This window comes from Telmatherina bonti, assembly GCF_933228915.1.
Source record: "Telmatherina bonti genome assembly, chromosome: 10".
Classification (NCBI taxonomy): Eukaryota; Metazoa; Chordata; class Actinopteri; order Atheriniformes; family Telmatherinidae; genus Telmatherina; species Telmatherina bonti.
In genome coordinates, this window is record NC_136628.1 from 32,695,750 (window position 1) to 32,723,680 (window position 27,931).

General features: G+C 41.1%; 1 protein-coding gene across 1 annotated transcript in view; it reads right to left on the reverse strand.

Annotated features, from left to right (window-relative positions):
• Positions 1-323: 323 nt before the first annotated feature.
• LOC306761343 (rho GTPase-activating protein 32-like) overlaps positions 324-27,931 on the reverse strand; it is a gene marked incomplete at its 3' end in the record, with an annotated part of 29,371 nt that continues 1,763 nt past the window's right edge. The window contains exons 3-4 of the mRNA XM_079247468.1: positions 5,806-5,892; positions 324-494 (exon numbers count right to left, since the gene is read on the reverse strand). Of these exons, the coding sequence (XP_079103594.1) occupies positions 324-494; positions 5,806-5,892 (258 nt within the window). The remainder of the gene's footprint in view (positions 495-5,805; positions 5,893-27,931) is intronic.

Here is a 27,931-nt window from a genome sequence, read left to right on the forward strand (position 1 = left end):
TCTGATGCATCAACTCTATAAAGCTGTTCCTCTGGAAGAGCCTCCAAATGACAAGCATGTGGAAGAGCAAAGAAGTGGCATAAAGGCAAATCTATGTGGATGAATATGGAATAACAGAGCTAAGTGATGCTAATAACATGTTTTTTTTATATTCTAACAGAACAAAAAACTTAATCTAGAAGCTAAGGAACGGACGGGTCAGCCACATCATAAGCACACCCGGTTGAGATTTTAGCAACCTGACTTCTCTAAACGTCTCAGTAATCCACATTTAGCCAGGGGTTAAAACACAAAGAGAACTGGCTTCATGCAAGCTCCACTCATCACACAGGTAGAAAAGGCTTTTTAACGCTTGCCTCGGACTGATCAGTCAGACTGTCCAATCGAGGCAGCTCAGGCAGCTGTGAGAAGCGTCGGTCGTAGATGCAGAGGTGCAAGTGCTTGTCCAGAACACGGAAATCCTCATAGCTGCGCTTCACAATCCAACTGCGACCCTTCAGAACGACAAAAGGACAGGAGCGTGAGCGGCGAGACGTGCACACAGAGAGGACAGTGAATTACTGCACCATGTAGAACAGCAATGTCCAGTCCTCGAGGGCCTGCAGGGTTTTGTTGTTCCCCTGCACCAACACACCCGATCTACATCCAACCAGATATTTATGTCAACCTACTTATTCATTTCGGTCAGGTGTGTTGGAGCATGGAGACAACAACAACTTGCAGGATACTGGCCATCCAGGACTGGAGTTTGACACCTGCGGTGTAGAAGCTGGGTTTACCCTGTGGGCATGCATGCTTCCTGTTTTTGTTCAATGAAGAAAAACTGATATCAGATAAACTGATAAAAAAAACAAACAAACAGAAAATAGATCAAAGGATTCATAAAGTACAAGAGAAACACAAAAACAGGAAATTAAACATGATATAACAAAAACAAAGGTCTTTCAGAGGAGGGGGGGGGGGGGGGGGGGGGGTAATATAAACACATTCCAGATTTTGTAAAAGATGATATATTGCAGGACTCTGCACATTATTCATAAAACCGCCGATTAAATTGCTGCCAAGAGTTACTAAAGCAACACTACAGAAGTTTCTGACCTTTAAACTCTGTTTCTGAATCACTTTGATGGAACAGGGATATTAATAATGTACATTTCCCAGGGCTGAGAAACTGAACTTCACAACTGAACACTGGCGGTTTCACCAAAGTAACCCAAGCGGATATTTCAGGAGGAATGAAGGAAAAGAAAGTGGCAGAGAAAGAGGTAAGTTTGGAGAGAGCTCAGAGAAGAGACAGGATGCAAGACAGATGCTGGATTATCCTTTGAAAAGGTCACCAAAGAATAAAAATCTGCTTTAAATGGTCGTTACATGCACCACAAGAACAGAGAGATTTGTTCTTGTGTTCACTCAGCTTGTTCTGGGTATGTCGTCTGAGCACTTGTTTTTTTATCGTCATGTCTAAGAAATGTTGGTTCAGAAAATTAGAAGAGGCGTGGTTGATAAGGAAAAATAAATTTAAAAAAAAAAGCATAAAGTTGTCATTTAAAGCCTATTTGTGCTCGACGTAGAGGACGGATAAGCAGAAGAACAGTTTTGTTCATCTCCTACATCAGTTACATACGTTTTTGAAGTGGCTAAGCTATATGTCACCTGTGTTTGCTCCACAAATATCGGCATCGGAAATTAAGAGTTGGACAAAATCAGTGTAAGAGGCAACTTCTAGCGGGAAAAAGTGAAGCCGATGCAGAAGTACATAAAACTGCAACTCATCCACTAGGGGCTCCAAAACAGAGCGAATCCCCATAGACTCCCATGTTAAAAAGACCAACTTCACAGCAGAAATAAACATGTTTACAGCAGAAATAAACATGTTTACAGCCTGGTTCAGAAAAACAATTTTAGGTTTAATAGGTCAGGTTTACCTTCATGACAACTGTGGGTGGGGGGGTGGATTTTTTTCTTATTCCTCCGTTTAGAAGTAACTTAATCTCGAAATTCTGCACATTTAGGGGCATGTCTATTTGATTGACAGGTACCTGATCTCCCGCTTCAAGTAAGAAGAACGTAGAACAACCACAGTTTTTAGCCGGTTCACAACGTGACTTAGCTTTAGCCCGCTTACCTCTGTTAGCTGGTTAGCTCCTGTTATCTCTGGGTTAGCTCGGTTAGCTCTTAGCTACAGGAGTTAGCTAAGTTGGAGTTCACTCGATGTCAATCATCCACCATGACGCACACAGCCCCCCTCTCAGCTCCACCTCTTTGCCCATATTTATATTTTCCAGGCGAGACGACACGCATGCCTCTGCCAACATGGCGATGGTAGGAACCGCCCACCGAGCTTCAATTCAACTCTTTAGAAACCTATGGGTGATGTCACGGAGGCTACGTCCATCTTTTTATATACAGGCCATGTATGCCTGTCGGTCGGGAGTGAGCTTGGATGTGCGCGCCGGTCTTTGCTCCAAAAAGGGGACAGAGGGAGCGGACTAGAACGCTCCCGTCGTGCCCGCTGACATGCCGTCCAGCTGGGCTAAGCTTTGGGCCAAGTCCCCCGCCTCTCTCCTGGAGGCCCCTGTTTTCAAAAACCAGGTTTCTGAAATCGGGCGGATGGTGATTTCTGATGGATCACAAACCGAGGCCCCGTGTAGATAGACACTTCCCAAAAACTTTTGGGAAAGTGTCTTTCGCACAAAAAAAAAAAGACCTGAGTCTCTGGAGGCCTTCGAACCTTCGCACCCCTGGTACTCCGCTGGGGACTTGGTGCACTTTTATCGAAATAAAAATAAAAATATCGAACATCCCTACATGTCATTTCGGAACAATCTTGTCGTCAGCTAACTGATTGTGTTTTATGTAAGTTCTTTGGTCATGAGATGATTTAAAAAAAAAAAAAAAAAAGTTGATCAAGTTGTAAGATTTTATAGTCTTTTGGCTTAAAGTGTCTGTTTTGGTTTAATCATTTAAAAAGTAAATAAAAATATTTCCATGTGAATAATCTGACAAAAACACACAAAATACTTTCCACAAGGTTTTGCCAGTAGTTGTTTCTGAATAAAACAGGAAGAACCAGAAGCTTTGGCGTTCATCTCACAAAGACCTTTTTACCCTCTGCAAATGCTTCTACTTTTTCCTCCTCTCTTTTCATGCTGATAAAATTACAGATGTGGAAATATTGAAAAAAAGATCCAAGTTTCAGAAATGGAAAAATCTTCACAGGATATTAAAGGCTTACTCAGCCTTTCCAAGGAGAACACAAGCGATTAAATTCCAAGAGTGCAAGTGCAAGCCTGGAGAATTTTTACCTCAATCCACCACATTAAATGTAACTTTTGTGTTGAAATAATCTTATTCCATGGATTTGTTGATTTTTTTTATCCAGTAAAAAAACCTCAAACCCCACAGAGAGAAAATTGGGGTGGAAAAAAAAAAAGAAGAGTTTTCTTTGATTTGCCCAAGTAGAAGGGGTCTGAAGCCAGGCCAGGGCTGGTGCGACTGGGACTGAAGTGCACCACTCTACCCACTGATTCCAGTGGCGTTTTAAAGCGTTGGCAGGGAGAGACGCCACTGGGAGGCCACTGTGGGATCTTTATGCTTTCCTGCCCCACTTTCAGACGGTGCTCCTTGGTTACCCCCTCCTTTTTGGGTTTGTGGCACTGAACCAGTTAGGCTCACTGTGCTACTTTCCGAGTGTAGACCTCAAGGCCATGTGTCTGCATGTGTTTTTTCTTTTCCAAGTAGATCTAGCCATTTTCCAATGGCTGCAAGAGGTTGGAATTTCCAATTACATGGCTGCATACCTGCATGATTTGGTATCTGTGCATGGAAATGTGTGACACAGGAATCCAAAGAGAGAACTGGGGGGGAAGCTGAGCAGCTGGTGTGTGTAGATGGACTTTAATTTCATGCAAAACTCCGTGTTGCATTTGATGCAATAAATAATAAATATGATTCTACTGAAATGGAATTTTGCATTTCAGTGGGCCAACTTTTTGTTTGACTTTGACCTTTGTTATAAAACTAAAGAAGGAAAACACAACTAAAGCCATGGGAAAAGGCTGTTTCAGCTTAAGAGGGAATCAAAACAAATCAAACTTTGTTAACATAGAGCTTTTCATGCAGCATCAAGTGAGGAAAACCCAAGGACAGTTATTCTGCAGGACCTTTTATCAAATGTGGTACTTTCCTGCAAAGATGACAAACTAAAGACAAATGCTACAAGTTATCCTCAGAGAATCCCATATAAGCTATTAAATCCAGATACTTCAGCTCAACATTTACCAACATGGAGATGGTGTTTACTGCGATGGACTGGCGAGCTGTCCAGGGTGTACCCTGCCTGTCGCCCAAAGCCAGCTGGGATAGGCTCCAGCTTCCCCGAAACCCTGAATTGGATTAAGCGGTTTAGAAAATGAATGAATGAGATGGTGTTTAGTCAAAGCTGAGGACTACAAGGATTCAACTGGGAGGAGTTTTCTTTATGGCGGTCTTTATGAATGCCAACCATCTCTGGCATTTAGCCACAACTCTTCTCATTTCCAGCATTACCTGGATTTCTGCGCGGTAAGTTAGTAGTTTCAGGTGTAGCTGTGTCATGATGTTTGGATGTTCTAGCAGTGTTTCTTTAACTTGTTTCAGCAACATAGAAGCTCCTGGCCCAGTACCCTCTCGTCAGTGTGAAGCTTTTAGGTTGGGGAATCAGCACTGTGCCTTGAGAGCCTGATTTATGTGATTAAAGCTTTAAACTAAAGAAACATTGTGATGGACTGGTGACCTCTCCAGGACGTACCCTGCCTCTTGCTGGGATAGACTCCAGCTTCCAAGCCACTCTTAACTGGACTAAGCGATTAAGAAAATGGATGGATGAATGGGTCAAAGAAACTCTTTTACATTTCTGACATTTTAACAGAATGTTTCGAACACGATGCATGTGTCCAAGTTCATGTCAAACTTTGACTAAATGACCAAAAAGCTCAGTTTGTTTTAATGCAAAAGGGCATTAACACCAGTAAAGACTTCCTCTCATTTTCCCTCCAAACTTTTACAAAACAGGACGTGTTCATAAATGTACGCTTTTATCAACTTATCGAACAAAAGCAACAGATTTCCACACACATCTGAGGATTCATCCAACGGTAGAGTAAATGAGTCTCTGAGTTTTGCTCAAACTTCTTCAACTACAGTTCGTTTCCATTTCGTCCAGCAGCAAACTATCATGAAATGGATTTGAGTTATGCCAGATATTCAGCAACAGGTGAAGAAGACCTCCAAAGATGACACCATAGAAGAAGAGTCCAGGGATTTCAGTGATGGAGGCTCTTCACATCGAGTTGTGTGTTTAATGTATTCAGTAAATTCCCTCTGATGTAAGTCAGGTGGTTCCCCAACTTTACAGCTGCGCTTTCTGCGAAGACGCTGCTAGTAGCTGGTTTCATGTCGTCTTGGGTTCTGAACAGGCATCACAATAATTTACCAAAATACCACAGATTTCTACCAGCTTTAATCTTCACCTTCTTGTCTCGTGATATTTGAACAATGAATCCACTGTCTCAAGTTTTCATACAGAAAAGTGATTGACAGGTGACGTTATTTGGGATGAGACATGCAGGTGACCCTTTCTATCTTTTCTTCAATGACTTAAACTGAAGAATACGTGACATTTTTTAGTTTAATAACCTTTGTGTTATGAATCGAATTGACATTATTTTTGTTTTTCTTTTTGTATTTTCTCATGTCTCCAAGAGGGACTTTCTCGAGGGACGTTTGTGATGATCTGCAATAAAAACAGTGGAGTCAGCGTCTCACCTGGCAGTAAATATGGACCAAGTACACCAGCTCTTTGGACTCGTAGCCATTCCGCGTCACTTCACACTGTTCATCTCCGAGGGACAGCTGAAAGACAGAGAGGTTGGAGGCGTTACACCACTGCTTCATCTCAACAACACACTTTGGGCAGACACATTAATTTGATACAGCTCTAAACAAGAGCTGGGAAATAATCTAAAGGAAAGGAGAGGTTTGTTTTCAGCTCTGAAGCTGAAAAAAATCCTGTTTCCAAAAGCAACAAGAGGCACGTGCACCAGGCGGAACATCAAATTAGGGTAATGGGCACCAGGTCGGTAATTTGATGGGCATAAAAACAAACAGAGCCAGTGTTTTAGCTGTAAAAGATGGGGAAGGACACTGGAGCGGCAACTTGCATGAAACCAAAAAGATTTTAAAGGATCTCATTGTCTGCAACATGAAGGTGTTTATTATTAATATTAATAAAAATAGACAGAAACTGAGCGAAGCAAATGACTTGGTGGAAGGACCGTATATGATACTTATGTGTTTTATTGTACTCTGCCAGGCAAAACATTGGTCATCTTTAAAAATAAAAATAAAAATTTAAAAACCGTCTGTGCAAAGAGAAGCATGCAAACAAGATCCAGAGATGCTTCTGCTGTCTGTGTCCAAGACTGTATAAAGGCAAACCACAGGAAAACCCTCCTGTGGTCGGATGGATCAAAATTAAACATTCTTTTTGGGATATTATGGATGTTGAGTCCTCCATGCTTGAGAGAAGTAAGACTGTCCAGCTTTTTGTCATTTGACAAGCCAGACTTTTATATATCATGCATATGGCATGGATAACTTGCACATCTGTCAAACAATGTAATAAAGTTTTGGAACAACATGAGCTGCCATCCGGTCGTCTTCTCCAGAGGAAAATTTATCCAGCTCGATGATGCCAACAGCATGATAACTGGCCTCCTGGAGTCCACACCTGTTCCCAGGTGAAAACATTAGCAGCTTAATGGATACACAAGTCCAGAACTGTTGATCAGATCAAAGCGTTACACTTGAAGCTCCCTTCAGAAAAGGAGCGAGAGGTGCAGGTAATGTCCTGTGTTTTCAGACACACAGAGGTTTGTTTTCATGAAAATCCTTGAAGCCAAGCATCTCCAGACAAACAGCATTGTTTCCTTTTTAATTAGAACAGGAAGCTTTGCAGATACATTTACGCTCCACACTAAGAGCAACAATTACAGGCAGAGTCCAGACCCACACATCAGGCAGCGCACGGACACTCTCCATGCAAAGTTAGAAAGATAACAAACAAGGATGGACGATAATTTCCTCTACAGATGAAACACATATGTCCAGTGCTTCCCAAACAAGCTGAACAAGAGAAATACAACTCATCAACAGACGTAATTCTCAAGCTTATCATGAGAGTGATACAGAGTCTGCACAAAGAAACAGAGAAGCCAAACGCTACAAAAGCTAAATTTTAAATGTGGCCGCTGTGAGATTAAAAGCAATCCAAAGAAAAACGGCAGTTCTCTCACTTCCTGGGTGAGTTGATACACACAAAAAAAAATTACTTTGTGAAAATACACACTTTTCACAGCACGAGCATCACCATTACAAATAACCATATCATAGGATGTCATGGTTACAAGTTAACCGCAACAAAACTCATTTCCTGATTGGGTTTAGTTACCTGCATCACTTTTTTAATCAAACCAAATCAAACTTTATTTATATAGCACTTTTCATACAAAAGCATATCAAAGTGCTTAACAGCATTTTAAAAAAAAAAAACAGTTTCACACTTAAAAACACACACGCGCGTTACCCACACACACACACACACACAACACAACCCTTCCACTGACCATTGATGCCAAAATAAAAACTAGTAACTTCAGGATTACATCTCTTTATCCGTTCTCTGTATCTCTGGTTAAGGTTCGAAATGCACCATGGTTACAGCTAAAATCCATTCTGACACCACGACTATCATGGATGCCAAATACAGGTTGCCATGGTTACTGGTTAACATGCCACAAAACTCCCATTTCCCGGTTGGGTTTGGGCAGCAGTCCGAAATGAATCATGGTTACAGCTTCTTACACAATGGTCGTCACCATCATGGACACAGTTGGTGATTCCTCGAACATGACCCGTACCTTCCTGCATACCTATGTCACATGGGAATGGTTGGAGAGCGAATGGCTGAAACAGCAATAAGTTACATCTTTTTTCTCTACTTTTAAAAGGCAGACGTAGCTTAGAAAGAAAAGCAATTTTCTGCCAGTTGGAAGGTCAGTCGGCTGACTCAGACCACGTGTCAAAGTGTCCTGAGGAAAGACAAAGGACTCCGCTTGTAAATTTATCGGTATGCGAGGGGCAGAAAAGACATTGTGTAACCTGTAAGTCTATGGAAAGTAAATGCTGTAGGTGTGTGTGAACGGTAAAAGAGCTTTGAACGGTCAAGAATAGCAGAAAAAGCGCCACATAAATACAGTTCATTCATCATTTTCATTCCTGCCTCGGCCGTGTGGATGAACTTGCTGCTTCAGGTGCCAGAGAAACGCCGCCAGGAGAGCTCAGATAAGAAGTTTAAGACTGAAAAGAACATGCGGTTTCATTCAGACTGGCCACATACAGTTTAAAGTTATTTTTCAGCACAGGACAAGCTTGTCAAACTTCAACGCCTTGTAATAAAAAAAAGTCCAACAGTCCTGAGACAGAGGTATGCACGCTCAGCATGATCATCTAGGCAAGAATGCCAGGGATGGGAGGGAAAAAGACACCCAAGTGTTTCTGCTCCCATTTATCCAGCTTTTATTCTGGATGTTTGTTTATGGTAGAGATGCAGTGAATACATTTTTCACAAAGCAGCATGAGCCTTTTGTGACTGTCTTTGCTGAAAAACCACAGACAAGAACAACCCAACAAACTGGGCTCATTTGATGTTGCGCTGTTTTGCATGATGCCTTTGTGCTGCACAGTTGCTGCACAACTAAAAGCCTTTCTGTTTATGGAGAGGTCGGAGAGAGCAATAAAAACAAATTTAAGAAACGATCCAGTAGACAGGCATTCCAGCAAAGTGCGACTTTCTCTTATTTCACTGGATGTTTATGGGTTTGGACCTTCACTTTGGAAGGAAAAAAAAAGGACAGCGAGCCAATCACAAACCGCCTAAGAGGAGAAGAATGATTGTTTTTCGTAATGTGAGCTGAAACGTCGACGTCATGCAAAAACCAGACCGACCGTTCGTGTCAAAGCGAATAAACCTGGCTGAAACGATTGTCTCAGCAAAATGATTACATTCTGTCTTCATGGGGACATCAGTGCATGAATCATCTGTCTACAGAAAGGATCAAAATGTCACCACCCTCTTATTCTGGTGACATCATTTCCAACCAGTAGTGACCTGGACACAACTTCCGGCTTGACCCACACATGAGCAAACAACAAATGGATTCCACTTTGACACTTATGACCCACCAGGAGGTCGCTAGAGACCCATCACAGTCCCCAGTGGCAATAAAAACAGGACAAAATGTGCTCTGCTGCACAAGAAAAGTGCTCAGAAAGAACACAACAAAGGTTTTTAGGTGTTGACAGCTTCTAAAACTTCCCAGATGCTAATATGATCATGCAAACCAACGGCCTCCGGGACCAAAAGGGCGTCCCGCCAACATCCCATGGCTCACAAAGAAATTACATATCGATCTGCATATCTGGGAAACACAAGACTGCAAATGCTGTTCATTTTCAGCAAAATGTTTGGTTTGGTCACGTTTTGTCAAGAATTATGGAGCACATTATTTAGCAAAAACACAATTTAATAGCATTTAAGTTATTTTGTAGAAATAGCTTTAATAAATACATAACTGGGGAATTGACATGATATGAAAAGACATTAAATGCTACTAAATTGTTTCCTTTAATTCGCTGATAAAGTCTTCAAAACAACCTTAAATAAGTGCACACATTTTATTTGTGCGCATTAGTGTAAGTATTATCCATTTTTGCAACATCAGTTCACTGTTTTTAGTCACATCATGTAAATGCAAAACAAAAGCAACAATGAAAACCTGCCTGGTACTGAAGAAAGAAGTTTCAGCATTTCAGCAAGTGTTTCTGCTGTCAGCACAAATATTCATTCAAATGGAAAATGTTGAGTCCCAAAATGAGTTTATTAATCTCAAAGTTTGTACATTTTCTGCAAGATCAAGGTAAAGCTAACCCAAACAGAGCGACTGTAACAAACAAAGCTCTGAAAACAAATCATATGCACTCATAAGTACCAAGCAAACTGATCTTAAAATGGCAGAATAAAAACGGTTTAACTCACTAAAGGTGTATATATGGTATCTACAGACCGAGATAAAGGCAGGAAATCATCAGAGTAATGAAATTATCACATCCTCACTGTCATCATTTGTTTACATTGTTGGAGAAATATGATCATAAAATCTGCAACAGTGAGAAAATGAGTGTTAATTACCAAAGACGGTTACTCAGAGGTTAAACAGAACCTTCTTAAAGGGGTTTCTGCAGAGCTGAATACAACAACATCACATTTAATGAGTCCTACAGGCACACAAGGACAAGAGGTAAACTGCAGCAGCAGACCTTTCCAAAGAAAGAACCAGAGGGAGCCGTCTAAAACACAGAAACACTTATTATACTTACAGTAGGTCAAGTGTGGTTTACACTCCTCACTACGCTTTCATTCCCTCCATGCTGAACAGCTCAGTTTGCCCCTACTTATGGCTCCAACACCTGTCCCCAGACCTGCTCCGATCTCGTCTTCCCCCAGTGGGAGAACGGACACTCAGCCGTGTTTTGCTCCAGATCACAATTCCCCTCAGCAGGACATAAATGTCAGCGCTCCACTCTCGTTCACATACAGTTAAGTCTCCCAGCGTGGGATTGGGAGAGAGAATGGAAGGGGCAACGATATCTCCAGCAGCTGGTGGGAAGAGGGTGAGAGGCAGAGGTGCTGGTTTGGTGGATTCCTCAATGGGACAGCTTTTATCTCCTCCATTTTCCTCTCTCTCCCATCCAACTATTGTGATACCCCATCCTCATGTTCTCGCTTCCTTTCTGTCGACGGACACTCAGCACAACTTTACCTCCCAATCTGACCAGCAGCTAGAAACAAAAAGGGAAAAGCAACCAGATGAAAAAAAAGAAGCTTTTTTCTTTAAGTCGTGTTCCTTTGCTGACCTCGCCGTCTGCTTTCCGTGTCCCTCTGCCACATGCTATTCACTCCCCTTTTTCCTCCTCTCCTCTGTCTGACATGCTGGCTCACCCCTCCCCCCCTTTCTCTCCTCCTCCTATCCCTCTCCGGTTGGTACATTCCCAGGACAAAGGGATAGATGGAGGGAAAGAGATGGGAAAAAAGAAGCAGAGAAGAGAGAGAAAGCAGGAGAAGGGAGAGGGAGGGGGGGAAGCAATTTTCCTTCCACATGTGCAGTCCTCTGTGCTGTCCTCAAGCATTGTGGCTTTTTTTTTTTTCCTCAAAGTGCTCCACTGAGGAATCTGCAGAGTATCCCAGTACTCAGCTTAGCATGTTAGTAAGTCAGGCTTTGCAATGCAACCCGACTCAGACGGTTAATGGTTAAAACAAACTAGTTAACCAGTGTTGCAGTCTGCATGCGTTCTGACGACTTTAAATGCAACATCCGCACATGATCTCGCTTAGAAAGGACGTATTGCTGGAGAGCAGAGAGGAACAAGGAGGAACGGCTCATGTGGAAGGCTGCAGATGTCTCCCTGTGCTGCTTTGAGAACACACACAAGCTATGTGACAACAAAATGGTTGAAAGTCGAAGCGTTTGCAGTCCATTTCCACCTGCTGCTAAAATATCCATCAATTGAAACATAATTCACTTACTTTTTATTGCTTTAACCCTCATTTCTGAAATGGCTCAATGATCACCCCCCCTCCTCCAGACAGAAAGAAAAGCAGTTTCTAACTTTAAATGCATCCTAACGTTTACAGTGGAAATGCAGGAGTTCATCCCAATCTGCTCCTCTCAGCTGGTTGGGATTTCCGCTCAGACCGGCTGTTCCAGCGCTGCATTCTCTGCTGCTGGGCAGCTTCTGAATATAAAATGATAATCCAGTGATGACCCAGTTCATTCAGGTTGGAGACTCGTGCTGGGAGGGCTGATGTTCTCCAGGAAACATTACTGAGTTGAACTTTCAGAGACGAAACGTTGAGTTTTAATGCAACGTTCGACAACAAAGGAACTTTATCAGCAAGCAGATGGAGCTGACAATGTACGTTTACATGGGAGTTTTAGTTCCTTTTTAATTCCGAAGTTAATTACACTTTAAACTGCTAAAAATTTACAATTTAAACACTTAATTCCTTATGTAAATTTCTATTGGGAATTAAAATACAAATATGGGCAAAGAGGTGGAGCTGAGAGGGGGGCTGTGAGCGTCATGGTGGATGATTGACATCGAGTGAACTTCCGAGCTTTCTGTAGCTAAGAGCTTCGTGAGCTAACCCAGAAATAACAGGAGCTAACCAGCTAACAGAGGTAAGCGGGCTAAAGCTAAGTCGCGTTGTTAACTGGCTAAAAACCGCGGTTGTTCTACGTTCTTCTTACTAGAAGCAGGAGATCGGGTACCTATCAATCAAAAGGACACGCCCCTAAATGAGCCAAATTTGGAGACTAAATGGCGAGTTAGAAAAAAAATTCACTCCCCCCACAGTTGTCATGAAGTTAAACCTAAAATAGATTTTTGAACCAGGCAGTAAACATGTTTATTTCTGCTGTAAAGTTGGTTTTTTTTAACATGGGAGTCTACGGGGATTTGCTCTGTTTTGGAGCCCCTAGTGGATGAAGGAGGAACTGCAGTTTTATGCACTTCCGCACCGTTAACCGCCGAAGGTTGCTGCTTTGGTGAAACGGGAGATTCTATGTGTTGCTTTCCAACGCCTTGTTGAATCTATGACAGCAAGAATGGAGGCAGTTCTGAAGGACAAAGGGGGTCCAACCAGTGCTAGCAAGACATGCAGTAATGTAGAGTATTACCATTATGAGTTACTATACAGGATGCAAAATTGCAGAAAATATAAGAGAACTGGGTTTAAAAATAGCAGTGGGTCTCTCACTGTGCTACTTACACAATGTCAGACTGCAGAACTGCATGACCAGGGTGGGTTTGAGTGCAGGCTGCCTGAGGGGCTGTGCTGCAGTACTTCATAGCTGCAGGACGTGTGAAGGAGCTACATCTAAAATCATTACCGACGCTGTAAAAAAATGGATCAGGTATGAAACTGAGCCCTGCAATAAAATTTAAACAGAGGGGTTGCTGCAAGGGAATGAGATCATGGCTTAGAGTGGGTTCACAAAAGAAATCCAATTACTGTAGCGTATACACACACACACAGTATGAATGGAAGAGCACAATCTAATGCATCTAATGAATGGCCCTCAACGGAAAGGGTAGAGTGGGCCATAATGGATTTCCACCTTAGTGGAGAGAGTATACTGTCAATATGTGCATCCTGCTAATTCAGGCCATTCTGAACACTGCTGTCATCACACTGTGCTGTTTGCAGCCACCCCATTACAACCACACATCGCTGTGTCAGATAATCCACACACAGCACATCAGTCACAAACAGGTCCTGATGGGTGAAGCTAAATGGACTAAATAGTCTACAGTCTTTCATAATGCACACACACACAACCAACCACTGTCGAAAGGATATAGTGATTTAGTTTTCTTGGTTTATAGACGTTCATGAGGCCAGAGAGGGGCATGAGAGCATTCAAAACTAGCTCTCAGTGCTCCTTAAGAATTGCAGCAAGCAGCCACCTCAGCAGTTTAAATGTTCCCACATTGCAGGCATTTCCCCACAGGAGCCCTCCCCAGGTCAGGTAGGACAGGGGAGCACGATTTGTCAAGTGTGAAGGAGGAAAGAGAAATAAATCAGTCTAGTCAAGCTGCAAATGCTATAATAAGACATATGGAACAGTCTGGGGTGGTATAGTTTCTGTCTGGCTGTCTGTGGGAAACATATGCATCACTCTGGGAATATAAAGAGTCCATATGTATGCAGACCAGAAACCCTCTGTGGCAGGCGTGGGAGATCAGATCGTGCAGTATAAAAAAAAAATACTGATCTGTGGTATAATCCGATTTTAAAATTAAAATGAAGTTTTTTTGGCTAATCTAATGGCTGTCCTGCCTTGCGCACCACAGCATGCTGGCTGTTCCTGGAGTCATTCATGTAAGTCACCTTCCACTTTAACAAGCCTCATAGATGATAGAAACACTGACAAAAGTTGCTTCAGTTAAGTTCACCAACAGTATATCTGCTGCAAAAAGGAGAGTAACTTCAGCCTGCTGGTGGAAAAGTGTTTCTTATTCAAAGGAAAGGCTGCATGTTATGAAGAAAATGATGGTGGAAGATCACAATCTGACTCGTGTTTCTAAGAAAATGCTCCGCAGTACGTTGTTTGATCATCATCGTAACTTGTAACATTTGCACAAAGATCAGTGCAGGTTCATTTTTAACTAGATGGCCAAAGCGGTACATCATTTACAGCATCATCTGTTGAAAACTCCTGTTTTTTTTTGTTTTTTTTTTTGCAATATAAAACAGAGGGTTTGAAAAAAAAGATCACAATGTCAGTTTTTCCAACATACAGTATAACAGACCAAGAAAATACATCAAATTATGGTGCTAATCGCAAGCAAGCATACTTACAAAGGCGGCATTCTAGCTCTGTACCCGTGCACGTTACTTAGCTGCAGAAAACCTTTAAGTACGGTGCGACTCTGGTTTACACATCGGAGATTCTCCCATTTAAAGTCAAACTGTCTTACAATATAGCTCCAGTAAAAGTGATATTGAGCCAAGTCTGTTATCCATCTGCTTGTTGTATGAGCCAACTACAGATTGCAATGTAGCATCAGTGCATGTTCTTGTAAAATGTGTATTGGTAAACATGAAGAACAGGCACTACTTGCTAAAATGAGCTTTTTCCTTTACTTGTCAGGTGAGAGAGAGGGTTGCTGTGTCTAATCTGTGTTCAGGATTCATAGTAACTCCTTTAACCATGTGAATCCCGTTATAAAACATAATATATAAAAATTCTTTTGATTGTGTCGACCATCCTTCTGTTTATCATAGTTTTATCTCTAGCAGCCATAAGTTAGTGTATTAGATGACAAATTAATTGTGGTGTTTTGGTTAAATCTTACATGTTTTGTAAAGAAAAAAACATTTCCTCTTAACCGACTGCAGCATTGGCCGGTGCTGTTTTCAGCTGAATTTATAGTTTGCTGATAAACACCGTATTCCTACCTGGTGTTCATAGATCCAGGTCAATACGGCGCTTATGAAGGAAAAATCTGACAAAAAGCAATTTGGACGTCACTTGGATCAATGAAGAGGAACTACTGGAAGAGACGGTACAAGAGACATAAAGACGTAGATTTGTGCACCTTCCTGGTAGAGGAAAACCAAACTTTATTGAGCCAACTGAGAGCTTGGACTAGCACTGAAGCCACTTTGGTTTGTCATATCCGGTGACTCTTTATTAATAGGTTACTTGAAGCTTTCCACTTATATCACCCAGGATGCATCCAAATGTGATGCTAATGCTAAAGTAGCTGCTTCTGTGTGCAACATCTACACATCGCTTACACCCCAAGTTGGAATAGTTTAGTTTTTTTGCACAATAAACGTCTGCATTTGTTTTTTTTTCCTCCACGATTCTTCCTAAAAGGTGACGAACATTTTTTTAAATTGATATGCAAACAGTTGTTGGTAAATTAGGTCAACAAATTAACGGGAGATCCAACAACCCATGGACGTGTGTTAACTCAGGATTAGCAACATTCATCAGGCTTTCACTGTCTGATCAAAACTTCCTTTTACATCAGTACAGTTCTGTTTCTGCCTCCTGTTTACGACATGAAATGTAGACCGACTGTCCACATCCTCTTGCATAAACGCGAATCACCAAGGGCTCAAAATGAAAAACCTCTGTATCAGTGTTTGGGACCATCATTGAGCAGTTTTGTTTGGAACCATCTTGCTTTCACCACTTTATGTTCAGTGCAGCCTTCAGCGATGTTGACCTCTAAACAATGACCATGAGGGCGATAGAAAGAGTGTGTGTGCTCTGGCTGGTCTTTTGTTTTCCCTAACAAAGGCAGAATAAGTCAAACAGTTACATCATCGGCAGAGCATATCTCTGAATGAACATGCGATGGACGTTTTGACATCATCTCTCTCCAAGGCCAAGGCTCTTACTTTCTGGGGAAAGTTTGTCCGGAGACAAACACCAGAAAGTTCCAGAAGCATCAGGACTCAAAACTAACAAACCTTCCTTGGTTTAGCGTCATTGTGGTATTGTAGGTGATGGATGGGGTCTGGGTTTCTAGGTGCTTTGTGAAAAAACGGGGGTCTGTGGACAGTTTATGGATGCTTGCAGGCCTCGGATGAAGGGATTGGTAGAAAGGTGGATTGATGGGGAGGGAATAGCGCATACAAAATGACGACCACAGCCCCCTCCCTCCCTGAGGACTGCCTCAGTCATGACACTGGAGTTAGAAGCAGCTGAGACACATCAGCATTATGGCAACACATGGAAACAGCTTAAAGATGGGCTGAAGGGACGCGTCAGTCTTCATTACATGGATGGCTGCTCTCACACACAGAGCCTGCTGCTTACATTCAGCGGCTCTGTGAAATCACACACCCTATAACTGCATGCGCTGCTGTCAACATGAGGGGGCACTCCTCCACAGCTGGTAAACTCTGATTGATTGTCATGATTATTGTCCAACACTGGATGCAAATCCCCACTAACACACACAGACTGTTACAGACCACTTATCATGCTCGATGTTTATAACCAATCTATAACCATATTTGCAGAATTTGCATAATGCATTTTGTCTGGGACTAAAAATCCATGTTTCCAATTTCCATCCGCATAAACGTCTTTGGTGCATTATTTTTCTGAACACGTCTACGCTAAATGCCTGGACTGCAGCCGTCCTGAAAACGGATAAACTACACGCTTGGGAGTGGGGGATGCTGGGTATTTACTGGATGATAAAATAACTTGAAAATTTATAGTGTAGCTGAGGCAGTGAGCGGGGTTCAGAAGCAAGACGGGCTCATCCCAGGTTCTTTCACACCAAACTATTTTCCTCCGTATGCGAGGGGTCTGGAAACAAACACTGATTAACTGCCTATTAAACTTGTGACAGTAACAAGAAGCTGAAAGTCTTGATTGGAAATGTTTACAAAGAAGTAGGGCTGGGCGATATATCGAATATACTCGATATATCGTGGCTAGTCCCCTGTGCGATATAGAAAATGCCTATATTCGTCATATTCGAGTATCCTGTTGTCACGCATTTGTTTTTAGTTGTGGGCGGGGTTTCCTCCCTCCTCCTCGACTCTGCACCGCTTTGCACAGAGAGTTAAAGCAAGCGCACCTCGTTACGTACATAACGTGAGCTACGTGCTACGTCACGAGAGGCAGCGTGGAGCCACTGTTGCCAACTTGGCGACATTCTCGCTAAATCTGGCGACTTTTTTGTGAAAAGCGACTTGTGACAAATCTAGCAACTTTTACTGGAGTTATTGGAGACTTTCCTGGTGTTTTGGCGACTGACTTTAAAGCGCATATTGTAAAGTTATTGTCAGAACGAGAGTCTCTCCCTGTCCTAAAGCACTCAGTCGCTCCGGCTGCAGCTGCAGCCAGTCAGAGGAGCAGAGAGGAAACCTGCACGACTCCACCTACAGTCACAATGAACAGCCAAATCCGCCACTGATCCCGCTCTGGATTACAGAGTGGGACGTAAATTACAAAGTTTTTCACGTCACGCAAAAATAATTAATTCTATTTGATAACATTCACAGTCTCTGTCACTTACTCACCTCATGCACTGTGTGTGTGACACAAGCATATTTATCTAGCTCGTCATGTCTCTAGAAAGTACAGAAACGAGTGGGAAATCAAACCCTGAATTAAAAACTGTCTGAAGCTGTTTATTGGAGACGATACGAGGACATTCTGCCTGTATTATAAGACTGATTTCTACGCTAAACTCTGCGATTAAAAAAAATATACGACAACTCAAAAACGTATCCATAAAGCAAAGCCTTATAGTTCATCATTTGAAAAGTCCCCCCCTAGAGCACCTATTTTCATACGTTGCATTTATTACATCATGCAAAGTCACTTTATTTTGTTTTAAAATGACATGTTTCTGCCAATAAATACGGTTTTGATCAGTTTGCTTCGTTAAACTTTCATCCTTTTGGCATGAATGTTTAAAATCAGCATATCTTGATGCAGTCTGAACAATTATGTTTTAACGGAGACACAAAATCATCTTACTGATGTGATTGTACGCACCAAAGCATTAATTCAAGGCTAAGGTAAATATCGAGATATATATCGTATATCGTGACATGCCATAAAAATATCGGGATATTACTAAAAGCCCAGCCCTACATGGGAGTTTGATTTCCACCTTATTTCTAAATAAAAGTTAAACCCGCTTAAAACTATTAATAATGATCATGTAGAACAGAGTCCTGAATGAAAATGACGATACAGAATTAAATTTAATTCCGAAGTAAGTGCCTGGTTTATTCCCATCCTTTTCAATTTAAACTGAAATATAGAGTACATACTAAAACTGTACGCAAAAAATTGATGGAAAAAAAACTAATTCATACGTGTGTTTCATTCTTAGTGTTTGTCATAGATGATGCCATCCAGTTGATTTACTTTGAAATGAGGATGGGGTAGGGTTAATAAGATTAATTCTTCCTCATACTCCAGTTTTCTTTTCTTTACATGAAATGTACTACAATGGTTGTGTTGGTTATTGTAACTCTGGAGTATATTTTCTGTTGTTTTTTGGATTTACCAATATATTATGGAAAAGAAGAGAGAATAAAAAATGTTGAAATTAAATGAAATCTGAGCTGATAATTCCTCCGTCATGTAAAGGTTTATTTCGCTCTAAGTTAATTCTGGTTGTTCTGCGCATGCTCGTTACTTTGTCCCGTCCCGATGAAGAACATATTTCTGTTTCTCGTCTCCGGTACTTTATCTTCCTTTCCTGCTAAAAGCAGCGTAGTAGTATGCTTGTGTCGAGCCGGTACGTCAAAATTTTAATCAAAATCAAGGCGAAAATGGTTCTTTTATGGTTTTCTGTGTTATGGCTGAAAAGATGAGAAGCAGGAAGTGTAATTTATTTCCGACATATGCAAGTACGTCACATCCGCCCTCTGTCCAATCAGAGTCTCTCCTGACCCACTGAGCTAAAGCAGAATTAAGTAAAGACAAATAAACATGTTTTCCATTTAAACCTCTATTCTGAATCATTATTCCCATGTAAACCCAAAGGAGAATACTTTAATCTGGAATTATTTATTTACAAATGAAAAAAATCCCATTATAATCGTAGCCATTCTGAACTGCAGAAAGGCGGATTTACCAAATCTCTGGAGTTAATTTGTTAATGTGGGGATTTTTTTTTATCCAGTTCTAAAGGATATGAACCACAGTCTTTGCATTTGGTTCTGTTGTACATCTATTTGTCCTAATTCCTAATTTTATTTTAAATAAATACTGACCATCAGAGGTTTTTACAACCAGGAAAAAAAACCAAAAGGGAGCGCTGACATGGTTGTGGATGGTGTAAGGAGGCAGCAGAGGTGTTATGCAACATTATGAGGAGGTGAGAATGTGAGAGAGAACGACTATGTATGCAAATTTACATATCATGCAATGTTTATGAGAACAATGAACAAGCTGTGTTGTTGTTCGAGTCATGAAGCACCAGCTAAATTAAAACATTATGTTTTTGTCCTCATGTCTTCATTATGTTATCCTTTAACTGACGCATCATAATTTGTGTCGCCACTGTTTTTACCTCGCCAGCAAACTTAAACGCATCAACAGCTTTGTATTCAGGTACTTTTATCAGACGTTGGACAGGAAGATGTAAAGTCCAAAACGTTTTCACGATCTTTGCTATTTTAAATTGAATGATTTCACTCTTGTTCGTCTGTAGATTGCTTTTGTCATCACTGAAACGAGCCCCCCGCGTCTGTGTTTACAGTTTCAGGACCGTGTCTTGCAGATCTGGACCTCCCCCTCCGTGCTGTTTATGAATAACAAACATACACAACTTTGCTGGGCTTATTAAATTGTCACTCTTGTACTTGTAAAAGGTCCATCATCTGACTGGAATCACTAAAATGACCAAATATGTCCATATTATCAACTGAAAATTCAGTAAATGCCTGTAAAAATCATCCTGGGATTAAATGTCACACTTACAGTACTGAGAAAATGTTTGAACAACACTGTAGAGAAACTAATGGGTGACATTTATGACCGTTTGTGGAAAACAGCAGCTTGTGCGGTCGCGTCCATCAGCAGAATGGTGACAGCTGAACCTCTGTGTGGTCTACGTGCAACATGGCAGAGAAAATATTTAGATCCTGGATATAACATATAGAGCAGCAGACGTTTGTGCAGACAGTGGTCTGCAGGGTTGAGATAGAGAGAGTCTGCAGATAGACATGAAGGAGAGAAAAGCTGCAACTCAACATAAACATGTAAACAGTCATCAAGCTCAGCTCCTGTTTCAGCAGACGGTTCCATGTCTGACTTGAAGAACCTTGATTGACATACTGTTTGTTAACAAATACAGCTGGTCCATCATATCATGTCTTCTCTTTTATGATATTTATAAAACACGGAGAGATCCAGAGAACAAAAAAATGATTCATAAAACGCAGTACGCAGCAGCTATGAGCCAAAACGCCATCAGCGCGCCAGGTCAGAGAACCCGGACCAGATTCGCTCCAACTAACACACATTATAAACCAAATATCACTGGAGAGTTTCCATTTGCATGAAAGAAGCAAATAATTACTGGACTGTACATTTTGGTAGGTTTATGTCGAATCAAAACATTCCCTTTCAACAATATCCTGTAATAATGGTGAATTAAACTGCTACTGTAAGTCTAGTCTGGCTCAAGAGATTTTCATCGGGGTGAAGGTCTGGACTCTACGGTAGCCAATCCTTTTGTAAAACAAAAAATACACCAGTGTCACAGTCTATTGCTTGTATTTTTAGACATATAACATTACTGAACCTGATCAGTCAAATCAGCTGCCTGTAGCCAAGAGCTAACCGGCTAACAGAGGCAGGCGGGCTAATGCTAGCTGTTAACCGCTAAAAACCACGGTTGTGCCACACTCTGCCTTCTTTCCCCCAGATATTGGGCCGGATATTTCTGTTCCATTTGCCAGCAGAGAACTGGGAAAAAGGGCCTTTGTCTACTCTGCTCCGTCTACGTGGAACTCTTTGCAGAGAGACTGGAATATGTTGCAACTTATTTCTTTGAACGATTTTAAGTCCAGAGTGAGAGATTTTCAGACGTCCTGCTTTAGTTGTAATTGCTTTTATTTGTTATGTTTAAGTGCTAACATGTAAATTGCCTGGAACTCTTGCTGCCTCTTGGCCAGGACTCCCTTGAGAAAGAGGTTCTTAACCTCACTGGGACTTTCCTGGTGAAATAAAGGTTAAATAAGAAAATAAAAATATCGGATACCTGTGGATTCATTCTACTAGTCTATTCTGTAGTCATTTGGCAGACACTTTTGTCCAGGAAGTGGGAGGAAGCCAGAGTACCTGGAGAAAACATGCAAACTCCATACAGACAAGCTGCTGTTCAAACCTTCCCCCCCTGCTGAGGCTCGTACCAGCGACCTTCTTGCTGTGAGGTCGCAGTTTTAACCATGATGGCACCTGGCTTTCCAAAAGGACACGCCCCTAATTATGCCAAATTTCAAAATTAAATAACATCAAAACAAAACAAAAAAAATAAAAAGAATCACTTCCCTCTCAGTTGTCATAAAGGTAAACGTGACCTGTTTAAAATATTTTTGTGCAGCAGGCTGTAAACCATAGACTGTATTAAAAAAGATGGACGTAGCCTCCGTGACATTACCCGGAGGTTTCTAAAGAGCTGAATTGAAACTCGGTGGGCGGTTCCTACCATTGCCATCTTGGCAGGAGCATGCACGTCGTCTCACCTGGAAAATACAAATATGGGCAAAGAGGTGGAGCTGAAAGGGGGTCTGTGAGCGTCATTGTGGATGATTGACATCGAGTGAACTCCGAGCTGCCTGTAGCTAAGAGCTAACAGAGCTAACCTGGAGATAACAGGAGCTAACCAGCTAACGGAGGTAAGCGGGCTAAAGCCAAGTCACGTTGCTAACCGGCTAAAAACTGCGGTTGTTCCACCTTCTTCTTACTTGAAGCAGGAGATTGGGTACCTGTCAATCAAAAGAACACGCCCCTAAATATGCAGAATTTCGAGATTAAATTACTTTTAAACGGGCGAGTTCGAAAAAAAATTCACTCCCCCCCACATTTGTCATGAAGGTAAACCGGACCTATTAAACCATAAAATGGATTTTTGAACCAGGCTGTAAACAAGTTTATTTCTGCTGTGAAGTTGGCCTTTTTAACATGGGAGCCTATGGGGATTTACTCTGTTTTGGAGCCCCTAGTGGATGAGGGTGGAACTGCAGTTTGATGCACTTTTAACCGCCGAAGGCTCCGTTCAGCTTTCTTATGCGGTCTATGCTGTAAACATGTTTATTTCTGCTGTGAAGTTGGTCTTGTTCCATGGGGATCGAATCCCTCTGGAGCCCCTAGTGGATGAGGGGGGAACTGCAAATTCTGCCACTTCATGATGGGCTTCAGGTTCATGACTTGGTGATGTCACACCTTCCTCTGTACATACAGATCACTTCGAGTCATGTACACACTGACGTGTGACGGAGGATGCATTCAAATGATAAACAACCATACATACAAATCTAATCTGATTTTTAAAAATAAAAGCATTAAAGCCTGCAGTTTGAACGTAGTGCATGTTGGTTTGGTTACTGCATCTACAATCTCCCTGAAGCTGTGGAAAAATCAACAGATGTACTGTGTATTGTGTCTACTTGGTGACTATCATTCTGCAGATGCAGAGGTAGAGGACAGAGTACCTGCATTAATCTGGCCATGTGACACAAATCTGCAAAGACGCGCCGTTGCTTGGAGGGATTCAAGTCTTTACGTGGAAGAACTTCAGAGTTTACACAAGGTTAATCAATACCAATTCATCAACTTTTTAAATCCAGTTTAATAGGGTTCTAAGTTTTGACATCTAATAGATTCTCTAAGTGCACCAACAACACTGTGCCAAAATCAATACAAACTTCCACACCGTGATGGCATAAACATCTTTTTTAGTTCACAGCAAACAGCAGTTCTGCAGTGTGTTACTTCTGTAAAGTGACATCTTTCTTTAATGTGCAAACTGCAAAAGATGCATAAAAAACTGGAGCTGATAAAGGTAAATAAACTGAATGAAAGACAGGAGCTAAGGCGGCTATAGCGGTAGCTACTGTCGAAGATGGGGTCTTTAATTATTCATATTTAAAATGCTTTTAGGTAAATAAAGACCAGCTGATTAATTAAAAGGACCAGAAGAGCCTGATGAATGATTTTGATGCACTTCAGTCATTCATGCAATCATTTATGCAAACCCAGGTAGAAAAAAAAATACAAATACAACACATACAACCCACAGATACACAGATATGTGGATCTGTGACCAAAAGGCCTGAAGAAAATCCAGTAAAAAAGAGAGAAAGCTGCACCGTAAAGTGTCAACATCAAACCATCTGACAGTCTGAATATATTAACTCACACAGTCCAAACACACAGCTAACAGTGAGAGTGCACTTTATCTCTAATCATCCAGAAAATAACATGTTTGCACAAGTAGTGAGGTGCTCCTCCAGGAGCTGCATTTCCTCTGCTTACATGTTCACAAAATGGCATTTGTTCTTCGTATGCAGCTACAGGAAAGCTTGAATATACTGCAGAGTCTGGAAACGTAGTAAAAGTGGGGAAATGTTCTTCAATCAGCTCAACCATTGATGATTTACTTCTTTAAATGCGACCAATTCCCAGGATGAATCGATTTTTGAAGGAAAATATGTGAAGCAGCAGAAATGCTAAAATAAAAACACAAAAAACAAAAAATAAATAAAAGAAAACTAATCTACACTAAAATAAACTGTCATAAAATTTGAAAATTAAACTAAACTGGAATAAAATAAAAACTAGAGTGAAATAAAAATTTTAAAAAAACAAAAAAAAAACGTAAATGTACCTGAACAATTTTATTTAATTCAAGTTTAAAAAAATAAAAATAAAAATAAAAAAAATAAATAAAAATAAAAAAGCTGTGAACCCCGATGTGTGTAGCACCCAAAGGTTTTTCTATCATTAGTAAATAAAACTGAAAGCTGCATTTATGCCATGATTCCTGTAAAGGAGACACATGTAGCTTAGCAGGACATGCAGTAAATGAAAGAAAAATTAACTGGTGATGGTTTCAGCTTGCAAAGAAAAACTTCATGATTAATGTTAAAAAGATGGAACTGGACCCACATTTGTTTGAGACCACCTGAAGGAACCTCGTTTCATTCCTATTCTTCTTCTCTGGTACTTTTTTTTTATGTCCCAAAGGGTAAATACAGCACTTCTCACGCACCTCCATACTTTAGGATGCAAGAAAAAAGGTTTAGGATATGAAACTCAACATCTTTTCCATGGGATTCAGGCTGCAGCAATTTATATTCTTAGAACAAAAACTAAACTAAGCTGATGCACATGCATTATCAGATCATTTAAAGAAAAAAAACGTGTTTTTCTTTTTGAAAAACAAAAAAGAAATCTTGAGTTGCTCACTTTTTCACTAACCCAATAACTAAAATGAACGAATGTTTTATGAACAGAACGACCACATAAAGCAAATTTGGACAAACTGAAAAACTCCATGATGTCAAACATTTGGAGCAGAAAATATAAAAATCTAGTTTGTGTTATTGTGAGAAAGGCTAAAAAAGTATCTGCTTTCCAAAAGCTGCCACATCCAATCCAAAATACGAGCATCATGGGAAAGGTTCTCCTTTATTATCACCATGAAATCATACATCTGATCCTCAGATCGACCTCCAGCCAGAACTTTACATGAGTCCAGAACATTTTTACTACTTTGGACATTTAGTTCGTTTCATTTGGTCCGATTCATAAACCTCTTTATTTTAGTGATGCAGGTTTTAGAGAGAACATCTGAACGTGGCGGCATCATGCAGCAGCAGTGAATATTAAATACACTACATTATCATCCATCAGAAAAGCTCCACTCATCATGTCAGATTCACTCAGGGGCAAATAAACAGAATGCTTCTGATCAATTCATTACGCAAGATTAAATATAATAACTGACAAAGCAGAACGATTAATCTCTGAAAGACACGGGTTTCCGCCGGGCTTTTGTTCACTCAGGGGAGCCTTGTGGAATACAGAAAGCGTACAGCAGCAAACACTCAGAAAAACAAAGAAAGAAAAAACATAAAAACCGCAAGGCTTTGCCGGATCGAGCCGCCAGCTAGCCGGCCCAACACACACACACACACACACACACACACACAGCTGAGACAACATCATGAGAACCAATCTGCAGATTACACACCACTGAAATCAGCTCCTTTATGTTTGCAGAGTGCAGCTCCACTTATATCAATAAATAACCTGCAGGTGAACTGGGATGGAAGAGTTCAGTCAATTCTTCTTCAGCCTTCAGGAGTAAGGGGTAATAAATCCAGCTCACTGCTGACCCCTACTGACTGGGACCAGTAAGGATCACAGTGCATTAAATGAGGAGAAAAATATGCATGAAAGAGTCCTTATAATGCTAAATACATTCATTCCCGTCGTCTTTTTATTCTTGCCATATGTAAAACCAGGAAGAGAGCTTCTCCCAGCATGCATCTGGTGAAAGCAGAGGAACACAGCTGACTAAAAGAGCAGAAAAAAAAGCTACAAATCTTCACCTTAAATGTAAATACCCTCAATAACTCTAAATGCAAAGAGCAATTCTGTCCCATTTCAAAGATCCTCCGGGGATTTTAGGGTTGTGTTTCCAAAAAGCTGCACTAACAAGAGATTTAACAGAAGCAGAATAAACATTTTAACTCCAAAAACTACAGCTCCCAGAATGCAACACTCCAATGTAACAGAACGTGAACACAGAGCATTGTGCACTAAACTATGGGAATGATCGGCCACGTTGGGGGAGTCAGGTCTGTCAGTCTCTTCGACTATTGTCTCCCGTTTGCTGTACTGCAGGAAGTACCGAGAATCACAGAGAATGGTGAGTTTCTATAGAAACTTGCTCCAGGCGGACTGTGGACAGTTTGGGCTTCATATATGTGTACGTGAGGATTTATGGATTTACGTTGTCAGCGACATGAACTGGATGTTGAATCAACACAGAATTCACAAAGAAAACATTAAAGCATGAAAATGTAAGTAATCCAGGATGAGAGACGGGACCAATCTGAAGGACACGTCCATGTTCCAGTGTCGTTCTGCATCATATTCAGGACGTTTCAGACAGTTATGGACAGTACATCCAGATCAAATTCTTTTTATTCTTCTTGTAATGAATGAATCTAATTGCTTGCATTAATATTTTTTACTCCCTACCAGCATATTTACATACTGGTTTTTCCTTTCATGATGTCCAGAATCTATTTATTTATGAGTAATTAAACCATACGTATTAACAGGCAATCTATTTAAAATCAGGATAAAATATAAATAACATACATTTTCTGTACAATGGTGTCGTAGAATCGCCTTAGTTTGTAAGTTTTGCAAGTCTAGTGTCCATGAACCTCTTACATTCCAGTTGTCATTTTGGGGTTTCTGCTTGAAAATGACAAAAATAGTTGATATTTTCTTTGTGATTACAAACAATATCAACCGTCGTTATGTAGACTGCGGATGGGAAACTGGTCCCAAAGCCCAACGGTAAACAGTTTCACTAAATCTACCTTTATCCTGGAGGATGTAAGCCTTGGATGCAAGGCAGCAAAAGCCGAGTCAGAATTTGTGTTTTTCATACTTGAAGCATAAATTCGGCCTTGTTTTGCTTTTGTTTTAGTGAATCCAGTTATGCTGAGATTAAAGTGTATTTTTGGAATCTGTGCAATGTGTGCTGTCAGTAGAGGCGCCGTTTGTACGTTTACATGTTGTCGGGTAAAACTGGGGGTCCTTAATTTGCGTATACACACACATGTACTTGCAGACGTTTACCTGGTATTTTAATTGTTGTCTTAACTCTTTTCGGTGGTGACAGAAATGGTTTCTATCAGCTTTTATCAGAGATTCTGGACTTTCTGTGGATTTTCCACACGTCTATATTTACAGTACTGTCCTGACGCTACATCTGTGCAGATGTTTAGTCCCATGACCCCCCCCCCCCGCTCCTGGGGGACTTCGAGGTGGAAGAGGGTTAAGCCTGTTACATTCTCCATGAGAAGCAAGAACTGAGTTCTTGCTTCTCGAGGCTGCAAGAACAAGAAAAAACATCTTGTTTGTCAGGTCCATACATACTCCATGAGAAGCAGGTCTGCAGCGGGGAGGGATCACTGCGGGGGGCAGATATCTGCTTTATGTGCAATGAACCCGGTTGTTACCTCCGCTGAGGAGGCTGTTTTCCCCGGCGTCTTTTTGCTTAAGATAACTTAAAAGGTTACGGAGGGATTTTATAAATATTTCAAGAGTTGTTGCAAATGTAAAAATGAAGAACTGGTTAAATTCTGGTGGTGATCGAGATCACCGTTTGGATCCAGGAATGTTTTAAAAGGATTCTTAAACATCTTAAACCTCTTCTCCGAGTTTCTAGTTTCATATTTAACGAGCATGTTCGTACTTTCTCACCACCTCGATAAGCTGTTTTATCAAAACAATCCGTTTTGCCGGCAACAGCAAACACACGGAAGCAGCAACTCCGCTTCCTGCTTTCTCCGTGTTAACCACGCCCACCTCACATGTCCGACCAATCACACGATACTTCTCGCAGCCCCGCAAGAAAAAAATTCTAGGTAATGATCAGAGTTATAAATCGAAGCTATTTTTACATCACAACTCTTTGCTTCTCTTGAGCGATCATGGTGAAGACATTCGTCTTCCTGGTG